The 10,246-nt window shown below is 42.2% G+C and overlaps 1 protein-coding gene across 1 annotated transcript in view; it reads left to right on the top strand.

Moving 5' to 3' along the window:
* Positions 1–204: 204 nt before the first annotated feature.
* Positions 205–10,246, top strand: part of erc2 (ELKS/RAB6-interacting/CAST family member 2) — a 34,337-nt gene continuing 24,295 nt past the window's right edge. Inside the window, exons 1-2 of the mRNA XM_027279438.1 lie at positions 205–322; positions 4,962–5,771. Coding sequence (XP_027135239.1) covers positions 5,097–5,771 — 675 coding nt within the window. The 5' untranslated portion in view covers positions 205–322; positions 4,962–5,096. The remainder of the gene's footprint in view (positions 323–4,961; positions 5,772–10,246) is intronic.

Here is a 10,246-nt window from a genome sequence, read left to right as displayed (position 1 = left end):
GTGAAGGCTGGAGAGACAGAAGAAAAAAACTACTAACACACATCTTCAGCTAATGTGAGTGGACACGGTCAATTATTCCCATTCAGCACCAAAGATTATGTGAAATTCAGTGCAGGCCGCTCACCGCATCCCATCCGCCCATCCCCTCCTGCCAGCTGCCACTTGCAGTAGTGGTGATGCTGCTCCCCGGAGTGTAGAGGAGGAGAGAGAGCGTGTCCGCTGCCCAATGACAGAGCAGGATGCTGAGAGAGGCTGCTGGGGTGAATGGAGGCGACAAGATGCCGTCTAGAGCGGCGAAGGAGAGGAATTAACATCGATCAAGGTACATTTTATTCCTTTCATTTTAGCACCAGTCTATCCGCGTTTCATTCTAGAGGTGATGACATTAAAAATACGTGAAGTGTCCTTTCGGGTTTTGCGCGTTTTATGACGGGAAAACGCGCACAGGCTGTGTGCGTTTTTTTTTTTTTTTTTTAAAGAGCCGTGCCGTGCTCGTTGATTGCATAGACACAGCCACTCAGTGCTCACTTGATACCGGATCATTTGCATTTTAAAGCCGTGTTGAAACGATGGAGCAAGCGCCGTATTTCAAAATAAAAGGTTTCAGTCGGCTTCCCTACGGTGGTGTTAACACCAATATTTCATTGGTGTAGCAGGTGCTCGACGCACAACCACGCTGGAGCCATCGAAAAATTGTAGGCCCAATGAGCTGTCAATTGCTCGGTCGTGCTTCCTATGCTGCATCAAATGTGATTCAGCCGGTTGAGCAGACATTAGAATAAATATTTTAACTGGAAAAATCTGTGATCAGTCGAGCCTTTTTTTTTTACATTCACTTTAAGTAGGAATAACCAACATTGAGATTGGATGGATGGGTGAACAGGCCATTTTTAAAAAAAGCACATTTACATCTTCTCATCCAATCAACCAACCATTGAAGTCAGTGGGAAGCATGTGGGCGTTGAGACTCTGTAGTAGAATACGTGATGAGGAGGCTGCATGTGTTGCTCCAGTGGAGCTGCAATGCACTGGTGCTTGTTTTAAAACGTGATATCTCTCTATCATCAACCCATTGTAGAGGCTATTTATAGAGAAATGTCACTCCATGCCTGCCTTAGACATGCTCTGACCTCAAATCTCACAATCAAAGATGTCTGGTTTCACCCAGCAGTCTTACTCACTACAGTTTTGTTACATTGCCTGCACGCTGCCTTTCAAAATGTCACGACGAGCCTTATAGAAAGTCTCCACAGACACTCAGCATCACCTGAGGTTTCAAATCTTTGTGTCAGAACATCTGTATCCTCTCCGCTGTTAACGCATCACTGCTGCTCTGAATTGCCAGTGATTATTTCTTCAGTGGACTACACTGGCATTTTTTTGGGTCCTGGTTACTGTAATTGCTCTACTAATATGTGGGCAAGTGTGAGCATGATGTCTAGTCATGAATGAATGAAAGTGACAGCGGAGGCCACGAGGTGCAAATACCTGCAACAGCCTATTCCTGAAAGCCTTAAATGAGGATAAAATGTGATAACACTTTTAGTGTCATTTCGAAAATCAGTAAAAATTAGATGTGTCTTTGTGTTTCTGGAGTATCTGTTGTAAAGTTAACTGTACAGTCGGGGTGGGGTGAAGGATTATAATTGGCATTCTCAGCTGGCATCCCTTGTGGTGCGTCAATATTATCACTGTTTCTGCAATAATTTGATACTCTCTTATTGCAATCTGGTCATTTCCCTCTGCCCAGGATATTGAGAAATGTGCTTCGGTGCCGTGTTAGATCTGTGTGGGTAAAATACGGTAATGTAGATAAGAAATTTGACTTTAGAGCAGCGTTAGAAAAAGAATAAAAGAGTAAGCAGTAACATTAGTAAAATATAGTTAGATTTCTTTGGGTTTTGGACGGTTATAGAAAGAAATATTGAATTTCAGTACACCATCATCTGCCCAGTATTACGGATTGCATAATTTATTGATGAATTAAAAAAAAAGAATCAAGAGATAGGGAAAATGTTCTCTAGCAGCCCTATTTCCTTGATCAAATCATTTGATACCATCAGTTCAGCTCTGGGCAATCAGTCTGTAACATCTCCGACTGTGGCACACCCATGTGATTAGAGTGCATGCCACTGGGTGGACAGAAAACAGACACCTTCCCACGCAACATGCAAGCAAGCAAGTAGCAGTTAGGTGAATGTGAAGGTGATGTTTCATTCTCGGTAGATTTTTGAGTCTTTAGTGTGAAGCATTTTTTCAAGCAGCATCTCTGTGAACATTGCTCCTCACCACGATGCAGTTCTCCTCTGTTTGACGTATGATTTATGAAGTAAATATTTCTTTACTAATATCTAGCAGTAATTGGCAGGAAACATGAGAAGCGAGGGGGAGGACATGCAACAAAGATCCCCAGCTCGAATCAAACTGTGTCAGTTGCGGCCACATGGCACGCATCCCAGATCACTGGCCCACCAGCTTGACACAGTTGGCATAGTTTTTGAAACTTTTCCACGCATCACATTGCGTAGTTTTTTCTGTAAATCCAGACTACGAAGGCAGCAGCATCACTTGCCACTTATTAGAAAGCTTTAATAAGGGAGCTGATTTTTACACAGCAAGGCAAAGATAAGGCTCAGGAAGCGACTCTCAAACAAGCTAGAGAGTCACTGGCTGAGTCATAGATTCAACATGGTGACATGGAGAAAGTCTAAAAAACCATGGCAACACATGCCAAACATAGAAAAACTTCATTAGAGAGGAACTGGAACAGACACTGACTGAATGATGCTTCACAGCGTGTTTTACCTAACCCTACAAACCACAGTACGGCCTCAGAAAATGACCACTGACCACGCCAACAGTCTGACTAAAAACACAAACATTATGAGCCTCACCAGACTCGATATGCAGCAGGTCCATTTACTGATGTTTTGTTGTTTTGCCCATACTGCCCATTGCATGAATACTGTTTCTGCTTCTAAAACATTTACCAACCAGACTGTAGCAGGCTGACCACCGTAGATAAGAGCTGTTTGTTGTTGCATATTTAGAATTTAATTTGCCACTGTTTCTCAGAAGGACTGAAGAAAGAAACGCAGCTATTATTTTACATTGTTTGTAGGCTATGAGTGCAAAATCGCAACACCTGCTTTGTCCAGGCCTTTAAACAAATGGTTGATTTGTTCCATTATTTTACATTTGTACGTTCCCGTCTTATTTCCAGACACCTTTTACTTGTACAACTAACAGATGAGATGATATTGTCTTGTCTGAACTCCTCTGCCATGGTGCAGTAATCACACTCTGGCTGGGTGTTCCCACACAAGATGCTTCAGAGAGCGCCTTAGGGGGGAGACCTGTTGACACGATTGTTTGTGCCGTAATTTGTCATTTCATTTATCCATAAAAGAGTTTTTTTTTTTTTTAGAAAGAAAACTCTAATAAAGCTTGCAAGCTGTCGACACATTCCGCTGCTGAAACGCACGTCATCCACATTTGGTCACATTCTTTTGCCCTCACCTTTTGGGAAACTTATGCCACCGTTATGAGGTGCTTTATCTCTGTTAGCCCAGGCATAGTCGCCATGGAAACTGGGTCTGAGCAGCAAGTGTCACCAGAGGAGAGAAAGTACCGTAGTTGACTTTGATGGTCTAATTTTTTATTTATTTATTTTCTCACAGACGGTCCAATATTTTAAACTCATCATCAGAGTGTCTGTGACATGAATGTCAGTCTTTATTTTACGTTTATTGTTTAACAGCTTTCTTTACTGTACCTTAAAAAAGTATTTTTCGTCGTGTAATTATGACATTATGTATCATCTCAAGCTTTAAATATTTTATAGACTGTGATAAATCTATGGATCTCAAGCTTTAAATATTTTATAGACTGTGATAAATCTATGGTTATAAATGACAGGGTCATTATTACAGTATTAAAAATTCAGGCTTCTTATATCCTTTTCTCTTTTTCTGGAAGGATCTGTAATATTTAAAAAAAGAAAAAAATAATTTAAGCCATTTTAATTAAAATTGTGGCCTGAAAAGCTGTGTGGCATTTTGTGAACAGCATGACATCAGATGTTAGAAAGTCATTGCAACCCTTGTTTCTTTTAATTTGTAAGTTTTACCATATGTGTTTATGAGACAATACAATGGAGCAGAGGATGACTTTATGTCATATACTGTGGGCCTGATTATGTTAGCTGTCTTTTATAATTTATTTCTATTGCATTGAGAGTACTGTATTGAATTGTGCTTGGTTTGGTGCAACACGGGGGTGTATGTTGATTTACTCTCTAACAGCACACAGTGTTGTATTTCTGTGATATGTCCTAACATTTATTACAGTAATAAATAAAGTACTGCCCAAACATCACTGTGTTATGCACAGATAGTTTGAGAGTTGATCACTTAAACTGTTAACTTTCTACCACTAATCTAAAAACTGTGGCATTGGAATAAAAGCTTTTGCAGGAGATGAAAAATGTGGTTATCTCATACATTTCATCATGAATTAATGGCTATCATTATTTACTCTGACACAAAACAATCATTGATTAGAACAGACAAATGTGACATGTATTATTGTGTTTTAATTTGTCTATTATTTAGCTGCTTTATGCAGTGTGTGGCTGTAAAGATGTACTGCCTTAGCATTAATGGGATGTAGATAAATGTCTTGCCAGTAGGAAATAAGGATGATGCTGTGAAATTCCTGTGGGCCATTTGAAATAGGAGCTATAAAATGTGACAGTTTGCTGTCGATGTTGACTAATACAGTCTTAAAGCTAACTTCATCTGTAGCGTCTTGCAGGCCGAATCTGTTTGTTTGAACCTGCTTAGAGGGAAAATGTGCTGTGTATTTTTTGAAAAGTCAATGCATTTCTCTCTGTGCCTTTCATCTGAGGCGTACAAAGAGTTGTTTTTCACCTAACAGGTGCTTCTCTCCTGTTTCCTCAGATCTTACTTCGATGCGCTCCACCTATTAGGGCATGAAATAAGTCACCCATGTGTGGTTCAGAGTGTCAGAGCAGGCTCATTACAGCGCGCTCCTGTTAAGGACCCTCTGGTGGCTACACCGCCGATTCACAGGACATGTACGGCAGTGCCAGAGCTGTAGGCCATATAGAGAGCAGCCCCGCACGGTCCCCGCGCCTGCCAAGGTCCCCCAGACTGGGCCATCGGAGGGCCAACAGTGGGGGCGGGGGTGGTGCGGGGGGCAAGACGCTCTCCATGGAGAACATCCAGTCCCTCAACGCTGCCTACGCTACTTCGGGGCCCATGTACCTGAGCGACCATGAGGGCGTGGGCTCCACTGCCACCTATCCAAAAGGCACTATGACTCTGGGTCGCGCCACCAGCCGGGCCATGTACGGGGGCCGCGTCACAGCTATGGGCAGCAGTCCTAACATTGCTTCAGTGGGACTGCCTCATCATGCTGACCTTCTGTCATACAGTGACCTGGGTTCCCTCTCCATGCTGCACCACCACCACCATCAGGGGGTGCCCTCTGCCTTGCTGAGGCAGGCAGTGCGGGGCAGTGGGGGGGAGCTGCTGGAGATGCAGGCCCAGCTCAGGGATATGCAGAGGGAGAATGAGCTGCTGCGCAGAGAGCTTGATCTGAAAGACAGTAAGTTGGGATCTTCCACCAACAGCATCAAGAGCTTCTGGAGTCCCGAGCTGAAGAAAGAGAGAATTATGAGGAAAGAGGAGGCGGCTCGCACATCAATCCTGAAAGAACAGATGAGAGTCACTCATGAGGAGAACCAGGTGAGCCCTCTTAGTTGTTATAATCCACCTAATTTCACTTGCTAATGGTCTTTGTGTTGTCATTTTTGATCTGTGTGTCTCTGCTTTTGCCATTCTCTTCTCTGCAATAGACCACTGTCATCCTCAGGTCCAAGAATTATTATTGCAGTCAGTCATGTTTTTCAGTACATGTGGAAACCTTTCTGGAAAGAGTTCTTTGTGCGCATAAATATTTAACACACACACTCTCCTCACATAGTACTCGGTACAGAATCAATGTCAGAGAGACCACTTGAGCCACAGGAAATAGAAAAGCCTTTAATCTAGTTGTCTGTAATCTAGTTTTTGAAATCCGAGCTAATATACTGAGCCTTGTACCTCGTATGAAACCATGATCAACAGTTTTGACAGTAAAAAAAACAGCGCTTCCAGTTGTTAAATGATTAATTGGAAAGTATAATGACACTGCCAACAGGTGAAACATCTGTGCACAATCTGGCGGAAACATTAGTTAATTGTAGTTTATGTCCAGAGCTTATTATCAGATTGGCCTTTTGAGATGTCAAGAGGTTGTTTTTTTTTATTTCTTCAATGTGAGGGTGTAGTCATGGCCTAGTTAAATCAGTAACTGACAAGAGTAGGCACAAGGCCCAGAGACGCATGTCAAGGATGCTCATAAACACTCTGCGCCTTACTCTTTCTGTCTTGTGTTCATCTGGCCCTCACTATATTTAAATATAAATATGCAGTCTGTTTTTGGACTAAATGTAGTGATATATGAACTTGCAGCTAATTCTTCTTTACAGGATTACATTATCCTCTGTCTATCCCAATCTTTGGGATATACACTGTGTGTTAGCTGGCTTATGTACAGACAGAACGTTTGAATACAAAGCACTTGGTTTAATTTGATATTTCAGCTGCAAGGAAAAGTGCACGGCACACTGAGCTAGACTGTGGAATAGGTCAGCATATTGCTTGACTGGCTAGATTGAGCTTTACAGCGTTTTTTTTTTTTCTCCTTCTCTCTCCCCCCCCCCTCCCTTTTTTTTTTTCTTTTCGAGGCCGGCTCTGGCATGATGCAGCTAATTGCACAATGCCTCGAGCAACGTAAAGGTTGAGTTTTGCCAGCTGGTTTTGGTCTTTGTGCCAGTCTGTCAGCATTTCTGTCTGTCTGGTAGAGTGATGCTGTCGGACGCTGGGGGGGAGGCAGGAGGCCAGTCATTACTCAAAGAGGCAGACACTGTCCCTCCACCCTTCAAGGTCAATACAGGACACCATTAATATGACCCTTAAATTAGACTTTTTTTTTCGCTTGAATGTGTGTATATGATGATTGTTTTCCGCCTTCTCTGCTTTGACTGGAGTTAAAACAGTTTGCTCCCCCGCAGGGGAATCACCAGCAACTATCAGCAAAATGTGTAGGGACAGTGTTTGTGCCTGTTCAAGGTAAACCAGCACTGCCACTGACAGGACCCAAGCCATTCATCATTTTACTTATTCCTTATGTTCTGTGAGATTAAACAGTCAGCGTGAATCCTTGTATATATTTTTAGCTCGGCTTCACACACTGTAGGAGCTGAATGTGTCCAGCAGAATATAAAAGCTGTGCAGTGTAGGCTTTCATGCTTTTGTGCTCGATACAAAGAGGGGACTTTTTTTTTTTTTTTGGTCCATCAGTGTTCGCTCTGAGTCTGCACTGAATTATATTTATATCCCTCCTGGTAGGGTTCATTAATGAAGTGTGTCGGCTAATAAAAGGCAGATGTGCCTTGTTACTATAATTGGTCTTTTCTATCTTGATTTCTGGGCTGTGAGGCGTCCTTATGTAAGTGTGTACTTACGGTAGAGGCTGATTGAGGAGCAGATTGCCTCATTAATAATGGAGTAATTTCAGGCCAATCATTACATCTGTCTTGTAGCACCCTTTACAATTGCATCAGGTGCCTCAGGCTTCTGTTAGATTGGACTAATGCTGTGCATTATTTATTTTGTGAAAAATAAGTTGTGGGAGTATGTGCTTCTTTTTGTACCACATATTAGGAAAAAGAGGAAAACCTTTCTGGCATTAGTGTTTTTTATCTGTTTTGTAAAATCGCAGAATCCACCGTGGGTGAAATACCAACCATAGCCTTCAGAGCTTTAATCAAGACAGTCAGTGGTCATGACTAGAGGTAATGATTACCTCTGGACTGTTTTGTGGAGTGCATTTTTAATGCTGTCTGCAGCTGGCTCAGGCTGTTGCAACTCTGAACCATTTGACTTGAATTCAGCAGCATTTTTTTTTTGTCACGCCGAAGCTGGACAAGAGCTGCTGGAGGGAAAGTGTGTGAGCGAGAGAGTACCATATCTGACTGAGTCATGACCACTCCTGCTCGGCCGCCCAGTCAGCCCTCATCAATGCAATTCCCAAAATGGAGGCTGAGCTTCCCATATCGCACTGCTCTGCCTGCACGGAGGCTGTGCTTCAGGCATGACATGTATTTTTTATTCTTTACTGCGAGCTGCCGATTGGCACACGCCACTGAGCAATACTAGTTGGGAATGTTGCATCTCAGCTAAGTTGGGTTGTGTATTTAGCATATTGTGACTAAATGTTCATGCTTATGTGCATGTGGGTGCATGTGCACAGATATTACTCGTGTAGATGTGTGCTATAAAGTCTGTGTTGTGCACTGTACACGGTGCATTTTTAATGAGACGTTTTCTTCCTTTTTTAGTTGTGCCAGCTGCTAATGTGTGCAGAGGTTTAGTCATCACCACCAGTCTGTAGTTTGTGTTAGTCACAATTATTTGTTTGCACTTAGGATTCATCAGGTGTGGACAGTACAGAACGAGATGAGTAAAAATCCATGTGTCAGTTGACGACAAACAAGCTCACAGCTGTCATATGCACATGGTGAGCAAAGACGATGTTTTCGGAGATGTCGTGACACAGCAAGCTCATGTGGATCCAGGATGTATCATGTGAACAGTCAAAATAGCCCATGGATACTTCCTGTGGCAGTCACAACCCTCCCCTGAGCACATAAGATGGCTGCTGCTTGATCCAGAGGAGAGTAAGGTGATGAAATGAGGAGTCCTCACTCCTCGCTTCATCTCACCAGGATGAGATATAATGCAGAGAAGCAGGGAACATTTACCGAGTGCAAAGCTGGTAAGATTAAGGTGGGAGAGGAGGATGGAAGAACAAAGCAAAGCGGATAAGACGTGTTACAGTCTGGCGGTGTCTTTTTCTCCAGAACAGCACAGTTTTAGATTAGACCAGAGCCAACAGTGCAAAATCCTTCGTCCATCTTGACAAGTAAAGCGAGAATCCAAAAATGAAGATGTATTCTTCTTTTACGTTTTAGATCTGACATCTTTTTAGTGGCATATATGGCTCAAGAGGTAGTCCCCCAAAGGGACATCCAATGATTTTTTCAGCAGTCTCTGATATTTTATATGCAAAAATAAGATAAAACTGTTTGATGTATATGTTTTGTAACAGATAGGCAAGATACAGTTTACAGGAATGATGAATCTAAGAAGAAAAGTATACTTTTTACTGATGGCTGAGTCTATCAAAGTCTAACAACTCATTCAGAATAATTCTGATCTTGGAACGACTTTCCAGTGTTCTAGCTTTGAGATGTCCAATGTGACATGACCTCAAACAGGAAAAATTAAAAGATAACTTTTAAGAACCACTTTATAAGAACAGTTTTATCATTTAAAATGCATCAATCTTCTGTAGATGATACTTAACCTTTGTATCTGATCTGATAGTTTATTGATTATTGATTGCCTGGTAGACTGACTGTCTGGTTTTCATGCAAAGTCACTGTGAAATTATAGCCTCGCCTCACCATTACCCAGAAGCTGTAGGTGTCATTGAGTATCTGTCGGAAGCAAATGCAGGGTTGTGATTCACAGTGGCGGGCTACAGAGGTTTGGTAAACTCTCTTTCATTTACAAATTTGTAGTCTTCATCACATTTCACGCAGCTCCCCCTAGAGCCGGAAAAGGCTCCATACAACTTATTTCACATATGCATTAGTGCTCCTTAGAGAGTGTCATCTTTTAGTGACTTGATGCTGTAAATGCTGAGATTAAAAAACACTCACTGTGTGTGTGTGTGTGTGTGTGTGTGTCTGTTTGTTTGTGTGTAACGATGACAACCAGTAAATTATAAGAAGGAGGCATGGTGACTGGTCTGTGGCTTCATAAAACTGAATAATGCTCAGTATTACAGCTGGCTGTTCTGTTATATGAGGAGAAGCGTTAATATGTGTGCAGACACATCCTATATTCTTCAGATGATGAAGAGAGCAATATAGATAAAAGATATTAAATGACCTCCTGCACACTGGGTGAACAAATTATTATTCAGTATTCTGAATCCAGTGTTACTTAACTCCCGTGCGCTTTCTCAACTCTCAGATTTCTGCATTCACGCCTCTCTCTACCTTTCTTTTAGCTGAGCGGAGATGAATAAATGCCACGTTGGCTGCCAT

This window comes from Larimichthys crocea, chromosome VI (genome assembly GCF_000972845.2).
Source record: "Larimichthys crocea isolate SSNF chromosome VI, L_crocea_2.0, whole genome shotgun sequence".
NCBI lineage: Eukaryota > Metazoa > Chordata > Actinopteri > Sciaenidae > Larimichthys > Larimichthys crocea.
Note: the sequence above shows the minus strand (reverse complement) of the source record. Positions and strands in the feature narration are given on the sequence as shown.